Source organism: Macrobrachium rosenbergii, chromosome 20, assembly GCF_040412425.1.
Source record: "Macrobrachium rosenbergii isolate ZJJX-2024 chromosome 20, ASM4041242v1, whole genome shotgun sequence".
Classification (NCBI taxonomy): Eukaryota; Metazoa; Arthropoda; class Malacostraca; order Decapoda; family Palaemonidae; genus Macrobrachium; species Macrobrachium rosenbergii.
Genome location: NC_089760.1, coordinates 32,279,804 through 32,299,904, shown reverse-complemented (window position 1 = coordinate 32,299,904; position 20,101 = coordinate 32,279,804). Strand labels below are relative to the sequence as shown.

The following is a 20,101-nucleotide window of genomic DNA, read 5'->3' as shown; positions in this document are numbered from 1 at the left end:
TCCTGGCACCAACTCTTCAGTATCAGTCTCCTGCTCAGAGCGCCAGTACCCACTTCTGACTGCGGGTCTCCTAGCCTATGCGTTCTCCTTCATTATTTGCGGGCAAGCTCTCTTACCCTTTTTGGCTCTAGCTAGCCCCGGTCTCACCTACCTCAACCTTCCTGATGAAGAGTCATCCAGATGACAGACCTAGGCTCCCCACAGTGGTGCTTTCCTCGTCTTCTAGGAAGGCACTCAAAGAGATTGAAGTTTGGTTTTCTGCTAAGAGGGAGGAAGATAAGGCTTCCTTTGTCTTTTTTCCCTCGTACTTAATCCATAGGACTTTCCTTTCCTACACTACTGGGGAAGCTCCTTCTTCCCGACGCTCTAAATTTTCATTGGCGAAAGTTATGTTTTCGTCGGCAGAACTTGACCTTATTGAGTTGCTTGAAACTTTCAGTTTCTTGGACTGGATGATGAGAGCACTAGCCAAGAGGATTAAAGATGGTAATGATTTAGTTGGAGACTTCACCTTGGACTGGCTAGGAGATTTTTCTTGTGCAGACAAGACCATCAGGGATGGCTCTCTTGAACTTGCAGCTCTTTTCTCTGGGGTTTTGAAGAAAAGAGATTTTTGGTGCTCCCTTTCCATTAAAGGAATCACTCAGGCCCAGGAGTCAGACCTCCAATAGAAGTCAACTTCTGGCTTATTCCTCCAAACGCCCCAAGGATTCGTTCGCATTTGTTCCTAAGACAGTTTCTCCTCTCCAGCTACATCCCTTTTGTGGGAGTAAGCCCAAGTCCAGTCTAGGAACCGCTTCAAAGTCCGCTTTTTGGCCAGTTCTATCAAGGGGAGCTCAAGTCCTTGCCTAGAAATGAGGAAGAAATCCTCCATGCACAAGTGGAAGCCAGTCTTTTTGAGTTTTGGGAGAAGTGGAGTATCATAGGGACAGAACAGTGGCTTGTCAAAGTTCATGGAGAGCCCCTTTTAGTCCCCTCTCCCTTCGTTTTGACGATCTTCTCAAGAGGCTTGGAAAAACATTCGGCCCTTTTGGAGTAGGTCTCCTCTCTCCTTCAAAGGGGAGCCATAGAAGAAGTTGAGGATATCAACTCAGAAGGTTTCTATTCCGTCTGTGTGTGGTCCCCAAATCATCGGAGTTTGGAGACCAGTCCTTAACATAAATGCCCTTAATCTCTTCGTCCAGTCAGTCCTTTTATCCATTCACCAGGGGGATTGGACAACAACCTTGGGTATGCAGGATGCATTCTACCCAGCACCAGCTAAAATCTTCCAGTTTCGGGCTCTTTACTTCGGCCTCTCTACAGCACCTCAAGTGTCCACTCGAGTCCTCGCTCCTCTAACAAATGACTTCCTTTGATAGGCATAAACGTCAGTCTATATCAGGAGGGATTGCCTCTTCAATCCCCTTCAAAGGAAAAGTGCATGGAGGACTTGAACATCTCTCTCAGGACTTGGAATTATCGTCTACCTTTAGAAGTCCGAGTTGGCCCCATCGCAAGAGTTCCTCTATGTGGGGATGGGTCTCAACTCTAAGACTTTTCGGGCTTTTCCATCTGCCAAGAGAATCACCAGCTGCCTTCAGATGATCCACAAGTTGCTAGCCCTTTCATCTTTCTCGGCCCATTAGTGGATGAGCCTACTGGGGACACTGTCATCCATCAAGACATTCGTCAAGTTAGGCAAACTTCATATGAGAGTTTGGCAATTCTACCTCAAGGCCAACTGGGACAGAGAAACACAGCCAGACACCTACCCATTTCCCATAAACCCAGAGTTCAAGTCGGACCAGCAGTAGTGGCAGTCCGAACGTAGACTTTCGGAAGGAAAGCCTTTCATCCTCTGAGCCCAGACCTAGACTTCTATTCAGACTCCTCGATTCTAGGTTGGGGAGCCATCTCAGGGAACCGGGAAGTTTCCAGGATGTGGTCAACAGAATAACAGTACCTTCACATCAACGTCAGAGAGCTGAAAGCCTTTCACTTAGGGCTTCAGTGCTTTTGACCCTAGTTCACGACAAGACCGTGGTAGTCCATTCAGACAATACCACAGCCCTAACATACATACAAAAGTGAGGCAACACTCACTTATATTCTCTCTGCCAGACAGCTAGAGACCTTCTACTGTGGGCAGATCAAAATCGAGTGAGTCTAGTCACTCGATTTATTCAGGACAAATTAAATATTCTGGTGGACAAGCTGAGCAGTCGAAAGCAGGCACTTCCCACCGAGTGAACTCTGGGTCTGCTGCTCTATCAGAATCTGTGAAACAATGGGGCATGCCGACATTGGACCCGTTTGCCACCTCAAGGAACCATCGCCTTCCTCTTTTTTGTTATCCGGCCCCGTACCCTCTAGCGTGGGCAACAGACGCCATCCTGCTAGATTGGTCTTGTAAGGACTGGTGATTGAGCAACATACTGGCTGGGTGTTAACTGGTTTATTGGTAGTTCCTTACTGAGATAAATGTACAGAATCTTCGAAGATGTTATTGACGTGTGCGAGCGATAAGGTAGCATCCACACACAGACAGGTAAAAACAGAGGTACAGATTCGGGCATCTGTGTTTGTCGGCAGACAAACAGATGGCGATATTGAGCGACATGATTAACATACAGTGATGAAACATATATCAACGGAAAGGCCAGGAAATTCTACATATGGCCAATTGCATGAGATTCAAGTCAGATTAATGAATACAATGCAGTAGCATAATATATGTGAAATGGCGAGACGTTTGGCGTCTTCACACAAACAGAAACATACATACAGTTTGGTACAGAAGATTTGGTGGAACATTATGAGTACATGATTAGAATGCTTGCATGGCAATGCAAGTAATGGTGATTGTACACAAATCGAGACAGCAATGGTTAGGGAGAAACAGACGGAAATATTGTATGGTTGAAATTGCATTCCGTCAGAGAAAGAAAACGAGATGCACTTGTTTTGTCTCGTCCACTCCAATGGATGACGACTGACGAACACACAAACACACACGTGTTTGGAAGAGACAGCATCGGGCTCTTACAAATACTCTCCCCCAAGACGTGGGTAACGTCTGATTAATCGGCGTACCTCGGGCGGAGGGTGCGGTGTGGTTGTGTTTGGAAGAGACAGCGTCGGGGCGACGGGCTCTTACAGTACTCCCCCTCCAGCGAGGCATCGATGCGGAAATTGTCTTGCCGACAATTGTAGTTGGCTCAAAGGGCTTGGGCTAGGGGCGGGTAGGAGGCTGAAGGGCGGCGCCGACCGGCAGGAGCTCGAGGAGGACGGGAGCAGGTTGAAGGGTGACGTCGGATGATCCTTCGGTGGCCGGCTCGAGGGCTGAAGGATGACAGCAGCTGATCCTTGGTAGCCAGCTTGAGAGGGGCGGCAGCAGGTTGAAGGATGACGTTGGTTGGTCCTTCATTGGTCAGCTCGTCCAGTACGAGTGCAGGGGCGGCTTCAGGTTTCCTGGAGGAGGCATCCAGGCCTCTGGCGGTGGGATGGGTCATCTCGGAGGGTCGGACTTCTACTGAGAACTCGGGAATGGCGGGAAGCAGTGAGGCGGCAAAGGGTCTGTCGGCGCGTGGGTCGTCATCTTGGGTCGGCCAGGTCCTTCGAGTCACTCCGGGGTCACCAGTGTAAGGACTGGTGATTGAGCAACTTACTGGCTGGGTGTTAACTGGTTTATTGGTGGTTTCTTACTGAGATAAATGTACAGAATCTTCGAAGATGTTATTGACGTGTGCAAGCGGTAAGGTAGCATCCACACACAGACAGGTAAAAACAGAGGTACAGATTCGGGCATCTGTGATGGCGATATTGAGAGACATGATTAACATACAGTGATGAAACATATATCAATGGAAAGGCCAGGAAATTCTACATACGGCCAATTGCATGAGATTCAAGACAGATTAATGAATACAATGCAGTAGCATAATATATGTGAAATGGTGAGACATTTGGCATCTTCACAAACAGAAACATACATACAGTTTGGTACAGAAGATTCGGTGGAACATTATGAGTACACGATTGATTAGAATGCTTGCATGGCAATGCAAGTAATGGTGATTGTGCACAAATCAAGACAACAATGGTTAGGGAGAAATAGACAGAAATATTGTATGGTTGAAATCGCGTTCCATCAGAGAAAGAAAACGAGATGCTCTTGTTTTGTCTTGTCCACTCCAATGGATGATGATTGACAAACACACAAACACACACGTGTTTGGAAGAGACGGCATCGGGCTCTTACAGTCTTACAGTACTTGGTCCTCTATGCCTTTCCACCCTTCAACATGGTCAGGGAAATGCGGAACAAGTTTTGGGCTCGTCACAACATTACAATAACTCTCATAGCCCGTCCTGGCCCATGAAAGAATGGTTCCAAGACCTACTACTGTTGTGGGTGGACTTTCCGAGACTCCTTCCCCAAAAACTGTCTACTCAGACAACCTCACTTTGAGAGATACCAAAGGGTTGTCTGCTCTTGCCCTGACAGGCTTCAGACTGTCTGGAAGCTTGTCAGAGCATAAAGGTTTTCAAGACGCGCTGCAGAGGCTATTGCAAGATGCAGCCGCCGATTGCCTAGCAGCTTCTTCCAGGCTAATGGGTGATTTTCCGAAGCTGGTATCTCAGAATCAACGTCTATTCATATGAGACTCCTGTGACCCAAATTGCAGATTTCCTTCTTTACCCGAAGAGATCTAGGAATCTCTCGTCCTCCACCATTAAAGGGTATCGAGCTGTGTTTAGCTCAGTGTGTAAACACAGGGGTCCTGAATTTTGCGTCAGTCCCAGATCTTAGCAGATGTAGTGTTGAAGTGGCTGACAGGTTCCTCTTTTGAACCCCTTAGTTCCTCTTCTCGGAGAAACCTTACTCGAAAGACGCTCTTCCTCATGGCTTTGGATACTGCTAACATGTTAGCAAGTTCCAAGCCATTAATAAAGGGTAGATTTTTTCACAAGGAGACGCAGTTTGCTACTTTATCCTTGGATTTTTGCCTAGAACGAGGATCCTTCCAAGCTCTGGCCCTCTGTTCTTTCTCCATTAAGTCCTTAACAGATACCTTGGCTCTGAAGGAAAAGAGAGGGTTCTTTGTCCTGCTAGGTCCTTAAGGTATTTCCTGAGCAGAACCGAGAAGATCAGAGGACCATCCAGTAACCTCTGGTGCTCTGTCAAGAACCCCTCTCGCCCTCAGACTAAGAATGCAGTGTCCTTCGTCATCAAAGACTTCATTTCTTAGGGGCACTCTCAGATTCAGGAGGACATTTTGCCTTCATTTAAAGTGAAAACTCTTGACGTCTGGGCAACCTCTGCCTTGTTAGCTTTCAGGCGCGTATGTCCCTCACTTCCATTCTGCAGGCGAACTACTAGCAGTGCAAACCCATTTTCGCATCTCACTATTTGAAAGAAGTTGAGTGTTTGAAAATTGCAGTACACTGGGGCCATTTTCAGTGGCTGCCTTGATACTCGGGGAGGAAGCATAGGAATCTCTTTTTCTCCTACTGTGTCTTTACCTTGAAGTAAGGTGTCAGATTTTCTGGAGCCAGGGGGTACATTGTGCCTGGAGTACTCACCAGTCTCAATGGATGGGTTGTGGTCTTTTCAATGAAGGTGAAAGTGTTGTCTGGTTGTTTTTTATATTGGTACTGCACCCAGGGCAAGGGCATTTGTGTATGCTTTGCCAGCAATCAGGTCTATCCTCTGCTGCAAAGCTCCCACTTGAATAGAGGTGACCCACAGTTCAACCGCCACGCCACTACAGGTCAAGATGAGCACCAACCAGAGGCAGTTTTCACCTGCAGTAGCTCTCTTACCACATAAGGAAATGGCAAGCATTGTTTTAGTGCTAGCAAACTTTTCTATTTCAAATTCATTACATGTCTTAATGTTTTGGAACAGAATATGTCCAAGTATCCCCTCTCCTGTCAATGTGGGATTCAACTATGTAATTACTGTACTTGGTAAGTTACTTAAAATATTTTCATGATGAGATAAAGTTTCCTATATACTTACCAAGTAATTACAGAATTGGAGCCTGCCCTTCTCCCCTCTCATGGACGTAAGACACAAACAGAATGAAATTTCCAAGTTGTTTCCAGTACTCCTGTTAATGGGCCGGGCTTGTCACCTACAGTAAACTATTGAAGTGCTACCAAAATTTTTTAAATAAAGGCTGCCATGCAAGTTGATATTATAGCTATGTGAATAATTAGTAAGTATATGTGAAACTTAATTTTATCATGAAAATAACAGTTCATATAAGTAGCTTACCAAGTAATTGCATAGCTATACAGTAGTTTCTAATTTGCACGGCAGCCTTTATTTAAAAAATTGCAGTGGCACTTCTATAGTTTAGTGTAGGTGACAAGCCCCACCCACTAACGGGAGTACTCGAAACAACTTAGCAGAAAACCTCATTCTGTTTCTGCTGGCTCTCGAGTAACATCGGGGGTTTGCTGCAGCTTTTATTTACTGATTTTCAGTTGTGTGGCTGGATTTTGGTGAAGTATTATTGCTTTTTTTGAGTAGCCTTCAAGCTTTAATAGCTTTCAGGATAATTTTTTCCAGTTCTTTGGTTATTATTCTGTCTGATTGAAGTTCACTTACTTTCACTATTGTAGCAAAAGTTGCAAACCAGATTAATCAAATCTTCATATGATTCTCATACAATTTGCAGTGAATGTAGTATATAGCAGAACTCGACATCCTGGCAGTATTCACCTGCAGTAGCTCTCTTACCACGTAAGGAAACAACAAGCATTGTTTCAGTGCTAGCAATTTTTCTGTTTCCAGTCATTACCATGCCTTAATGTTTTGAAACAGAATATGTCCATATATCCCACTCCCATTCAATGTGGGATTCAGCTATGTACAGTAATTACTTGGTAAGTTACAGTACTTATATGAAAATGATATTTTCATTATAAAACTAAGTTTCATATATACTTACCAAGTAATTACAGAATCAGAGCCCATCCTCTTCCCCTCTCATGGACATAAGGGCACAAACAGAATGAGGTTTCCTGCTAAGTTGTTTCCAGTACTCCCTTTAGTGAGCGGGACTTGTCACCTACACTAAACTATCGAAGCGCTACCGCGATTTTTTAAATAAAGACTGCCACATGAGTTAGAAACTATAGCTATGTAATTACTTGGTAAGTATATATAAAACTTAATTTTATTATGGAAAAATATAATTTTTCTTTGAAGTTTCTAATTCATTATGTTTTAATAGTTTTTATTTATTCTATTAGTTATTTATTCTGTTAGTTGGTAGTGAGGCTGAATACTAGTGTATGTATGAATACATTACTGCTTATTTTTGGAGAAAATATTTTAATTATTTTATTGACAGGAAGTTTTTGTCATTGATGACACTGGAAGTTGTTTGTCATTGGTGACCATTATTGTTACAGCACCAAGTTGTTCTTGATAATTGCTCAAGTACTTGGATAGTAGGTTTTTATTATGTAGCCTATTTATATCTCTAACCAGTACTTTATGCTGTAGTAAACTGGTGGTGTGTATGCTACAAAATTTATAAGAAATATTGGATATTTAACTATTTTCTGTGCTTACAGGTTGAAGCAATCAATCAAAAGAGAACACTTGCATTTATCAATCATTGGGTGTTGCACACAGTTGGCTTCCTCAATCAATTTTCAGCAGTATGTGAAGAAAGGTTGATATCACTCAACACAAAGCTACGAAGGGCGGACCAGTCTCTTGCTATTCTGGAAGCCAAGGTAAAGTGAATTAAATATAGTTTATATGTTTCAACAAAGGTAATCATATTGTTTTAATCTCAAATACCATAATTACCAAGCAGGAGGAAAGAAGGGTATGAATCACTGTTCCAACCCTCGTGACCAGTGATTACTTGCTGTAGGTGGGGCCCAAGGGTGACAACAGGTTAAATCCAACTTTTGCAAGTAAATCAGTGAGGTACATATCTTCATCTGTTTGCTTCTTTATTTGTCAGAATTTATTGCTTGGTAGTAGCATGGCAAAAATTGGACATGATTTTTAATTGTTCATTGGACATAAGAGTGGGATATCAGGGTCTTATTCATGGATAGAAATAGTAGCCTGGTATTTTTAAGCCTGCTTGATTTGATATCCTTTAGGTTATTACTATTATTATTAGTTTAATTATTGTTACTCATAATGAGCAAGCATGAACAAGGAACAAGTGTGACAGTCTGTTAACTTTCAAACAAGCTTTCACAGAGAGATTGCTTGTAGGAAAACAGCGTAACTGGGTCCTTTGCTTTATTAAATGATTCAGTTACAATAACAGAGGCTTACTGTCAAATTTTACTCATTCTTATGAAACTTACCATACCTGACATCTTGTTCATTTGATGAACATTGAATGTAGTGTAAATTTAATGTAAAATATTGGTAAGCTGTCATTATTGCCATGTACTTAGTAGAATATAATACCATTTCGAAATTGTGGCTGCACTGATGATAAACAAATGATAGGTAAACCATTACTGTATAGGATTATGCAGTAGATGCAGTATGTACTTTTACAATACTTAATGTAATTAGTATTGTAATAAACATTGATTGAAATAGTGGGAATAAATAAATGTTGCTAGCATCACTTACAATTTCTGATGAGTTTCAGGACTGCACAGCAGATATAATATGATGACTAAATATCTACAAACAGTACACATAAAAGGTGTCATTATTTTTGTAATATTTGTTGTTAATCAGTGCAATAAATGGCAAATAGAACGGAGTAATATACGCCTAATGTTTGTAGATATTTTAGATCCTTATGAAATTTTGGCAATGGCTTCATCTGATCAACTACAGAGAGGGTTTTTTTTTTTATTTAATTCTCACAAATAATTCACAAAGTGCCAAAGAATGAATAATTTTTTTCTTCTTGATATTGCCTACATGAGAAAAACTACAGTACAGTACTGTATTTTAGATTAAGAATGCCACTTGTAATGAACTTATCTCTACAACTATTTAAATAGTTATGATTGGTCATGAACAGGCTCTTTTTCACATTGCGATCAATGCCACCAAGGTTAATTGAAGGCCAAGGGGCGTGATCTCCACAGAATAAATATACAGAATAATGCTTAGAGGGTAACAAAAAACACTAATAACTCGAGTATTTATTACAAATAATCTTAAGCCTAATAAACCCCAACAAAAACTGGATAAAGGTTTACAGTACCATTTACCTAAAATTATACATGTACTCTTGTACACAATAGGGAAAGAGTTTCTGTATAGCCATGAAACTTAGTAGAAGACAATGAAATGGGAAGAGAACCTTAATCCTAAATTATACATCAACCATACAGGATTTACATACATAAATTACTCAACAACAGACGATTTTGAATATACTGTACCCTAGTAATTAACCAATACCAAGGTGATTAAACTTTGAATTTTATTTATATTTATATAAGTGGCAGCACCAGACGCATGGCTGTCCAACAACAGTCCCAAGTCACAAGGGGTCTGAAGCCGGAGTATAAAGCACACTGACCTGCGTCAGCAGTGTCAATAAAGAATAAACTCAGTTTATATCCTTACCAGTTATCAAACAGAATCAGGCCTTTTCACGACTATGGAGGTTGGCAGTTGAAAACAGACAGGACCAGGAGCAAAAGGTGTAGCCAGAAGAATAGAGGACATATCTGAAGACATAGTTTCAATAATACAGGGAGCACAGGCAGTGCCCACCACAACATGCAGGAAGGATGTCCATCCAAGGCACAGCAGATGCCTCTCAATACAGTAAATACAAGGGATGAAGCTGAAAAAACTTCACTGCAAACAAAGTCCTCTGTAATACAGAGGATGGGAGGACCTTGGAACAGCAAGGCCTTCAGACTGTAGAAAATCTCCAAGGTAATGTCCTGTTGAAATAACATATGCAAAACCTCCAAGATAAAGAGCTGAATACACACTGTCTCCATACTCAGCCAAAGGTCCCCAAAACCTTGAGAAAACCTACAGGTGACCACCAAATAATCATTCAACAGAATCAAAACATGGAAAGAAGAAAAACTCAGATTTATGGGTGAGGTACCACGTAGATATAAAAAATTTTCTGTGAGAGCAAAAAGAACCTCAACCAGTTTGTCTTGTGGCATAAAAAGAAAATGAAACTGAAATTAAGGGAAGAAATTTACTTTAAAGGCCACAAATAAAAGTTCAGCAAATTATTACACACTATAGATTTGATTATTGGCTGGAACCCATTTGTAACGATGGTTATTGGTTGGAACCCATTTGTAACAGATGATTCAGCCAACAGTGTTTCAGGTCAGCATTTTCTGAAATGATACAGGTTTGTGTATGACTTTTTTTCCTATGGAATTTGCACATTTCCTACTCTATTAAACTGTTTCACCTACAGTATTCTGAAACAGTTGGGGAAAAGAAATAAAAATTAATTCAGTAGTTTAAGCAGAAAATTTTAAACTTACAGTACAACTTTGTTTAGATGACCCAACTAATATACAGTACAACTTTGTTTAGATGACCCAACTAATACCGTCAGGAAAAACATAATATGTAACAGCTGTCATTAGTTCAGGTTTCATATTTTTACTATGTAGACATGCCCAATCTGTGTTCCCTGTTAGCATGGATCTTAAAGATATAAGTTTAAAGCAGGGTTCAAGCTTTGAATAACTGAATATGGAGAACATACTAATAGCTGTGCAGCAGTAAAGGAGAGGAATTCTGATAGCCATACACATTTATTCACTGTGCAGTCTCCTTGAAATCCTCAGGGGTGACAAAGGAAACTGTGGCAAAGCTTTTGGGGGTGGCCATACCTTCTGCGTTTGTTGTCAGGAGGGGTCTTCCCTTCATGAAACCCAGATACGGAACCCAGATTTTTTCCTTTAGGAAGAGCAAGGAGCCCTCCCAACCTTTCAGGCTCCCCCCAGCTGCCGCTAGGAAGGGAAGTAAAGGAAAAAGAGAGGAGTGCTAAAGTTAGCATCCCTTCTCTCCAGCTGCAGCAAGTAAAGGGCACCTGTTATGCCTTTAGGCAAGGTTGCAGAGACAGGGGGCAGAACCCTTGGTAGTATGTGTTCTTGGGATGGTTACAGACTTTAGAGGACTGACACCCTTCCTTATCTCATTTACTGGTACCATCCCTCTCTTACCCTGCAGGATGCCTGGAAGCTTTGACCCTGTTGGCAGAGGTTTGTAGGGGGGGTGTTGGAGAAGAGCATAATGGAAATTGTAGACGACCAATTTTGAGGCCTTGGAGTCCATCAGAGAGGCCAATTTTATGCTTACAGTGTTTCTGAAGGACATCTACTGTCAGGTGCCCATCCATCACTCCTCCAGAAAGTACCTCCTCTGTATGTGACGAGGCTGTCTGCTAGTTCAGAGCTCTCTGTTTCAGACTGGCAACATCCCCCAGGTGTTCAAGCATTAATGAGCCTTAGTGTCAGTTTGGACTTATCCACAAGTTTTCACACTTGCTGCTTTACCAGGAGAATTGGCAAGTTCTGGCATCCTTAGAGGCACAGTTGTTCTAGAACACACAGTCGTCTTGCATTTTGTCATGGTCTTGAGATTGTAAAAAAAATGGGAGGAGTCAGATCCCATGCCGAGCAACAGGCAAAGTACTTGGACATGCTTGGATGTGGCAGCTGAGGAAGATGTCAGCATATGTTCCTGTCATGACAGGAACAACCAGCTCAACTTTTGTAGTTAATCCTCAATCACCTGGCATCCTTGGAGAAGCTTATCTCGCAGAAGTGACTTTGCATGAATTCAGTGGCAGCTGAAACATTTGTTGTGGCCTGGTGTGGATAGGTAAGAGAGGACCTTGCTTGGTGGCTTGACAAGAGGAGCCTCCTTGTGGGAGTTCCCTTCAATTCCCCACATCCAGAGATGCTTCTGTTCTCAGACACATCAAAGTAGGGGTAGGAGGCACACCTGAGCATCATGTACACCTTAGGTGTGTTGACAGGACAAACATCTGCACACCAACATTTTGGAAATGTAAGTGATGCTGCTAGCCTGCAAGCCCACCAAGATCATGTGATGGATAACACAACAATATTGGCCTACATCATCAGTTGGCAAGGCAGATGCATGAGTGGGAGTTTGCCACACCATTGAGCTATTAGCTAGGTACATTCTAAGCAGGAGGAATGGTTTGTCAGACCAGCTCCTCTGCCAAGTTCAGGTAGTGGGGAAGGCTGTTTGAGCTCTTGAGGAGCACCAGTGATTGACCTGTTCACCACAATGCTAAACATGGAGCTCTGACAGGAAGCTTGGAGGATGCCTTCCAGTAGCCCCTTGGACAATGTGGCCATTTATGCCTCTCTCCCATTCAGTCTGAGCTGCTGAATGATTAGCCATATGTTGATCACTCCAGATCTCAGAGAAGCTGTGATTACTCTTCAATGGCCCCTTGCCAAGAGGTTTCCCAATCTGCTGTCTCTTAGCAGGCACCCAGAGAGATTCCCAGTGGCCACTCTCCCACATATTTAGTGGTATCTTTGGATATTAGTCCATCCAGTTACGTGCCTGAAGGTTGTACAGTAGCTCATGCAGGAGAGAGGCTTCTCTCACAGGACTGTCCAGAAGATATCAAGTTACTCTGAAAATCCTCATCTAATGTGTACTGAGGGAAAAGGGCCGTCTTCTGTGATTGGTGTCATTGAAGGGTCCTCTCTGTTGGCAGAGCTTTTGTTTAGCAGAATAATGACTTCTCATCTGTCACTCTGCCTTGAGCCAGGCTTTCCAACTGAGGGGCCTAGATTTCTCTTATTCAGTTGACCTGCCTGTGCTCATAAGGAGCTCTGAGCATTTTTGTCCTCTTGTGGGGCTTTTGCTTCCAGAGTGGGGCTTGATTTTTGTTTGCCAAGCTCTAACTCAGCCAACATGATACCCCTTGCAGGAGACCTCAGACTTAGATCTAACTTTCAAGAATGTCTTCCTGAAAGCCTTGGCATCAATGAAGTGTATATTAGCAAATTACAAGGTCTTCTTGTCTGCCACTTGGCGGGGTGGGAAATCTTTGTTGTTCTCTTGCATTCCTGCATTTGTGGCAAAAACCTAGAACCCATCAATTCCTGACTATGGATATGAAAGCCTTCAGTTTCTTCTATCTGGGACATCTTAGGCCAGAGTTTTGACTCCTATTTGCTGGGGCATGGGGGTTTAGAGCTATAATGTAAACTCATCAATTGTATTTGCCAAATTTAACTCCCCTCCAACATGTGTTACCATGCGTAGGGTCAAATTTAGTTGTGTGAGGATTTCCTTTTTGTGTGAGATCTCAGTCTCATCTTGCCTTGACTCAGGGCCCTATTGCTTTGTCATCTCAGTGCCAGACTGAATAGGTTACAGGTGTCTTTTTTCCTTGCTCACTATTGTGACTGAGAATGTGACATTTCCATGTGGAGATTCACTCGCCAGTCAGTTGAAGGACAACTTCCCACATGAGGAGCAAGTTTTCTGCATAAAAGGCAGTGGTTTATATTTCTTTAGGAAAAAATAACAAATTCTTAAAGTAATTTGTATTTTTCCTAGGTATAGAAACCAGAACCTTTTATTATAATCCTGCCTAGGTATACAAACCAGAGACTTTTATCATAATCTAACCCCAACCATCCTACTTAGCCTCTGATGCCAAAAAAAAGTTTTGGTAATGGCAGGTGCCTGGTTCTCAATAGTCTTTCATGGATGACGGTGCTGTTGTCCAACTAGGCATTGCCTTTTTGAAGATGAAATTTACCCGTCCCAGGGGAGCTCTCTTTTCTTTGCAGCTGGTCCAGAAAACCTAAACAGGGAATTAGTTTGTAACTAGAGGGCCAGTTGAGCCCTGATGCATAAACTGCCGAGTAGAATTCGAGGATTTTTTTTTTCTGTGGAATGCTGAAAGTTTGCACAGGTACACATTCACTTTGTAGAGTGGATGAAAGTTTGCACAGGTGCACATAAACAAATGTAAAGTGATGGGTTTGTATTAAAGTAATTATTTTTGTTTTAATAAAACTATTTTTTATTTCACTTGTTTTAATAAAACTATTTTTATTTCAGTTAAATTCAGTTCCTGATCTTGAAGGAGTTAATGCACCAACTATAGAATCAGTTCAGCCATCGGATAATACAGATTCAGCAGCAACTACTGAATCAAACTCATTACACAATCAGACACTGCCAGGACTCTTATCACCAGAAGCAAGTGAAGCTCAGTCAGAGGAATCTAAACCCCACTGCCAGGAGGCAAACAAAGAGGAAAATGAAGGCCCTCAGTCTCTAGAGCCAGTAGCTTGTCCTGTTAGTAAAGACCCACGTTTTGCATCATATTTCAAGATGTTGGCTGTAGGTGTGCCACTGCCAGCAGTGCAAATGAAAATGAGAAATGAAGGGCTTGACCCTTCTATTCTTGAGTAAGTACAAAATTAATATTATTTTTTTTTACTATTCAGTTTTTTGGTTATATTAATTTGAGTTTAATTCATGTTTTTTTTATTTTACCAGTCAGAGCAAGGAGACCATTGCCAGATTTACTTGACTTAAATTAGTCCAAATTTAGTTCCACTTGCAACGTAGAATGTTGGTACTGGATTGTCTATTGTTGTATCAGAGTTTTTATGGTTGTATGTCCTTCATATGTGTTTAATATACATAAATTTATACTGTAGTTGTCCTAACACAATTCCCATTATTTTACAATTGTCTCTCCTGGTGTGGTCAGCACTCTAACGGACACATTTAAAAAATGAACACCTCCCCCTAGCCAGGAATGCATCTTGAACACCTTGTGCCTTTGTTGGTGGTTGAATCATTACTGTGTGCCTGTCAGACAAATCACGTTTATTTAGTGGCTTTCTCAGAATTTCTTAAAAATATTCTGATTTCACTCTTTCAACCATTTTCAATACAGTAATTATGCATGTTTCCACTTCTGCCATGGTGATTGTTGATGTGCATTCTGTATTTTTATAACTTTGGACCTTCTCAGTGAGTATATCCTTTCACAAGTGATTATAAGTGCAAGGTTTGCACAGTTCCTTGCAAATGTAAATGAGTTTGGGTCTTTTAACAGCTGCTATTCATTGTCATTGGTTAAGACAAGTATTTTTTTTTGTTGTACCACAGTTCACCAATCATTTTTGAACTGGTCTAATTTCAGAATTTGATACTAAACTATGTTTAGGTTTTTTCCATCACTCTTTCTTCAGAGTGCATTACTAATCTAGTATTTGATGCTTTGATTTTTGCTTTTTTTAGTGTAATTTTTAGGCCTTTTATAATTTATGGTGTCCATCAGCTCTACTAGTCTTGATTTTGTTTTTCCTCACATTCTAGTTATTGATCAAGTGTAACATTAATATTATTACTGTATAATTATCAGTGGTAGTAGTAGTAGTAGTAGTAGTAGTAGTAGTAGTAGTAGTAGTAGTAGTAGTAGTAGTAGTAGTAGTAATAGTAGTAGTAGCTGCTCATATTTAAAAATGTGAACTTCTGATCTCTGAATTGGAAAACTTCATTCCCTCTAGTTGCTCTTGTAAGCTTCTTCCCCTGACTCTGATCCATCAGCAGAAAAACAGCATTCTGATGCTCTGGATTCATTATTCACCATGCGGTTTCCTTCAAAGTCCCTTTGGTGTCTGCATAAGGGTGTGCAGCCAAGCCCTAAGAGGCAGCTATACCATTGAAATTGAGCTTGAGTAGAGGCCGGACTTTTTCCAAAGCCTGATTATTCTTCCTTGTCAAAGGACCAGGAGTCTTCCTGACCCTTTCAGTCTTCCTCTCAAGCTTTGACCCAAAAGAGTCTTCCTGACCCTTCAGTCTTCCTTTCAAGCTTTGACCCAAGAGGGAGGCTAGTCGGAGAAAGGGGAGATGTCTGTCTTGCCACTGGGCAGCGTGGGAGCATTGTGTCTCAGCCCTGGGTAATACAGTATATGTCTTTGGCATGGTTACAGGCTACCTTTCTAGATCAAAGCCCTCCCCATTCTCTCTAACTGGTTTAATTCTCTGCCTCATCTTCAGGATAATATAGTCTCTCACTTGTCTGCAAAGGTACAAACAATGCTGGAGAAAAAAATCTCTGGAATTAGTGAACAACTATTCTTCAGGCCTGTACAGTTGGCTTTTCTAGGTGGGTAAGTTGACTGGTGACTGAAGACTAGTCATCGATCTCTCCATTGAATGAGTTTGTTCATCAAGGATGGAAATCCCACATTCTGAGTTGGTTTGTGTTCAAGAGGGGTAATGATATATCTGAAGGATGCATATTTCCAGATTCCCATCAATGAGGACTCATGGAAATACCATATCTTCATCTTGAAAGGACGAGCTAGTTCAAGATCCTGTTCTTTAGACTGTCGTTTACCCCAAAGGTGTTCACATGAGTGTTCACCTTGGTTTCTGTTTGAGCTCATTTGCTAAGAATCTGTCTTCTTTGGGATGTTTATGATTGGCTGATCTTGGCTCCTTGTGAGGCACAGTTGTTTCAGGACAGGGACTTAGTGCTTTCTGTTTGTCATGGTATGTGGATTGTGATACAGTTTACTGTACTGGGGAAAGTCAGACCTTCAGCACAATTAACAAACAAGATCTAGGCATTCTGATCAACACAGTAGCTGCAAGTCTTTCATCCAGACACAGATCACTAATTCAGGGAGGTATCAGTGCAGTCCCTGTCTTGATAGGAACAACCAGTTTGGTTTTGGATGATCTCTCTGTCACTTGTTAATCCTGGAGAAACTTGTCCCTTATGAGCAACTCCAACCTGTTATTGTTATTTCTTCATGGGTGTCTGAAATGAAACTGGTCACCTACTACTGATACTCCAACACTCTTCATGCTTTGGGTGTGTGGACCCAAGATTATTCTCATCCGCACATCAACATTCTGAAAATGGGTGCACTGCCTTAGCGCAGCCAGCATTTCAGGATCTGTTGATGAGTCAGTTGGTAGTGCTCAAGAATGAACACAACCATGGTTGCATATCGACAAGCAAGTGAGGGTGGTCTCTCTTTCTCTCCCTCTCTCCTTGTACCAGTTGGTAAAGCATGTGCAAGAGTAGGCAATTTTCCACACCGTCGAGTTGTCAGCTAGATTCATGCCAGACCATCAGAACGTAGTTGCAGACTAGCTCAGTCACCAGGTGCAGGTTGTGTAGCCCCTGCACCCACAGAAAGGCTCTTTGAAGTTTGGGGAATGCCAGTGATTGACCTGCTTTCCACCTGGTTAAATAAGAGTTTCCCAATCTTCTATTCTCTCTTCTAAAAATGTGGGCTGCACCAGAAGACACATTTCAGCACCTATAAGACAACCTCGACTTTTACGCCTTTCCCCCTTTCACCTTGATCCATCAAGTGGTCAGCCATGTGTTGATCATGGCCAGTCTCAGGTGTTCAAAGAGACTCAGTGTTGGCCACATGCTGGATAGTATCCCAATCTTCTAGACCTTGTCAAGATGCTAAGAAAGATACTCTTTGTACTTCATGGCTGGAGACTATCCAGCAGTGCCTGCAAGAGACGCTTTTCTTGCATGAGATACATAGTACTGTCCTTAAGCTCACAGCAAATGTGTATCGGGCAAAGTGGGCCATCGGCTATTATTGGTATTGCTAAGACAAGCTTGTCTGTATGCCTTTGGTAAAGGGCTTTTGCTGAGTCCTTTCCAAAATGTTCCTGCTGAAGGGCATAGACCTTTCTTCCTAGTTGAGGTCTTTATGCTCATAAAGAGCCTTGAGCAACCTTGCCCTCCCTGCAGATTTAGGTCTCCAGAGTAAAACATGTCTCTTTAGTCCTTAAACATCTAGCAGACCCAACATAGAGCCCCCTCTAGGAAGCTTCTTTGAAAAATTTGCCTCTGAAGGCTACCTTTTTCTCTCCCTGACCATTCCAAATTGTGTAAGTGAGCTCCTTGTTCTTTCCAGCTAGGTATCCTATTGAGGGACTTGGTTGTGTATCAGCCTGTCAGATCTCAGGCTTTGTTGCTTAGACACAAAACAACTTCCTCCCAAACTCAAACTGTACTACTTTTTGTACATAATTCCCTCCTTGGTAAGTTGAAGCAGAGACCTAAGCTTGTGAATTGTCAGAGCCATAAAGATGTATCATAGGAAGTCCAGTATTTTTGCAAGGGAGGTTTAGAATTTTTTTTTGTGTACCAACACATACAAATCAGAGATCTTGAACATTATCTCCTTCTGGCTGAGATAGCAGTAATTAATCACAAAAGTGCACTAAGATGCTATTGATTTCTTGCATCCCTAGTTAAACTTAAGGGTCATGAAATATGGGTCATTTCATTTCTCTAGCTTGTGAACAGAATATGGATGTTAATTCAGTTATCAGTTTTGCTTCCTGGAGACCTCCATATGCATTTGTTCATTATTATCTGAGAGACTCAATGAGGCCTAAGATGTACTCCATTGGCCTTCCGGTTGCTGTGAGGCAAATTTTATCAATCTTCACAGCACAAAATCAGTATCCTCAAGAGCATAGCTGTCTTGGATACTGGTTCCCTGATGATTGCATAAGTGTATTTTTTATTTTCTTTTGGCATCCTCCAAAGAGCAACACATAACTTATTAAAAAGGTTCCAGTCCATTTCATGATCCCTTCTTAGTATGAAGACCCATTTTCCTGTTCACTAATGCTCAGATGTGGCATACCTTTTCAGACCAACTGTTTTCATTCCTTAATCACATGTCCAGGTCATCTCAATCTTTGAGATCTGAGGCATTTTCCATGTTCTTTTTACTTCATCTTTCCACCAATTCCTCATTTGTGATGCAATCTTCCCACTGTGCTCAAGCCATGAATCTTAACATTGTACTGTATAGTCAAACCTTTTCAAAATATCTTCAATTTTCCTTTAATGTCAGTGATCATATGTCTTCTGCATAGAGTAGTAGAGGCTTGTAAGTCTTTGCTCTCTACTAATGGGGAATGTTTATTTGTACCTACCTCTGTCCAACTGAGCCATGCTGGTTTTTTTATTTTAGTGTTCTCTCAAATCCTGCTTTGCATTCTATTGTGTTTAAGGTAATAGAATTGGCTCCTCATCCTCTAATACCTGTGCATCTGTTATAACAAGATTTTAAACTCCCCTCTCTTCTCCACTTTCTCTTCATAATCCATCTCAAGAATTGAAATTTTCTTGCTTTGAGCTCCTCTTGTGACACCATCAGTTCCATTTAGAGCATGGTTGTTTAAAAACTCACCCCTTACAAGGGCCAGATGGAAGTGTTCCTCTGCTTCCTGGAGTTATGGGAAGTGATGATGCAGTTGTTTGTATTAAAAAGGAGGAAATTCCCTAAACAGGAGTCATCATTCAATTATAATCTGCTTAAGGGTGATTTTGACATGATAGTAGTGTTATTATTGAGGATTGTGACTGCTTTCCTTTGGTATGTTGTAGGTGTAATGTACTTTATTATAAGACATTTTACAAGATGGTGTATATGCTTTTGTTTCAATTTTATGTTTTGTAGCTACATTACATGTATTTTTGTACAGTACCAACTAAGCAGCAGCATGTAATAATAGTCATCTTTCCAGAGACCCAAATGCTCCAGCTCCCCCACCTAGTGATGACCACACACAAGATGATGATTCTGATAGTAGTTCAGTATCTTCATTTAGTGAGTAAATGTTACCATAATCATGGACTTTTTCCATTAAAACTGAAATGAAATATTGATTTCTGTCTTATTTTTTAGTATAATTTGCACTGTAGGTTTTATTTTACATACCATTTTACTAACTAGTAGTTTGCTATTTTGCTGAAATTGTTCATTTGGCTGGATTTTCTTCCACATTTCTCTGTAAGTACATAACTCATTTCTTTTTGTAAGGTATAAGTAATATATAAACAGTAACAATTTATGAAGTGTTTCTGATAAAGATTGGGACAATCAGTACAATATGGAATATTTTAAAACCTTAAAATTATCAATGTATTCAAGGTAAATTGTGATTACTGTAGTACTGTACTGCAATAAAAACTAACATTTGTGATCATAATTTTTTTTACTTTTCCTTTTTTAATTTTATTAATACTTTTAGATGTGTAAATATATTTATGGTTAGAAAATTTCAGGAAGGCAGATGGGCTGTACA

The 20,101-nt window shown here is 41.2% G+C and overlaps 1 protein-coding gene across 1 annotated transcript in view; it reads left to right on the top strand.

Annotated features, from left to right (window-relative positions):
• The window catches only part of CCDC53 (Coiled-coil domain containing 53), a 49,051-nt gene extending 29,046 nt beyond the window's left edge, over window positions 1–20,005 (top strand). The window contains exons 2-4 of the mRNA XM_067122420.1: window positions 7,576–7,740; window positions 14,054–14,406; window positions 19,541–20,005. Coding sequence (XP_066978521.1) covers window positions 7,576–7,740; window positions 14,054–14,406; window positions 19,541–19,631 — 609 coding nt within the window. The 3' untranslated portion in view covers window positions 19,632–20,005. The remainder of the gene's footprint in view (window positions 1–7,575; window positions 7,741–14,053; window positions 14,407–19,540) is intronic.
• The last annotated feature ends 96 nt before the right edge of the window (window positions 20,006–20,101 follow it).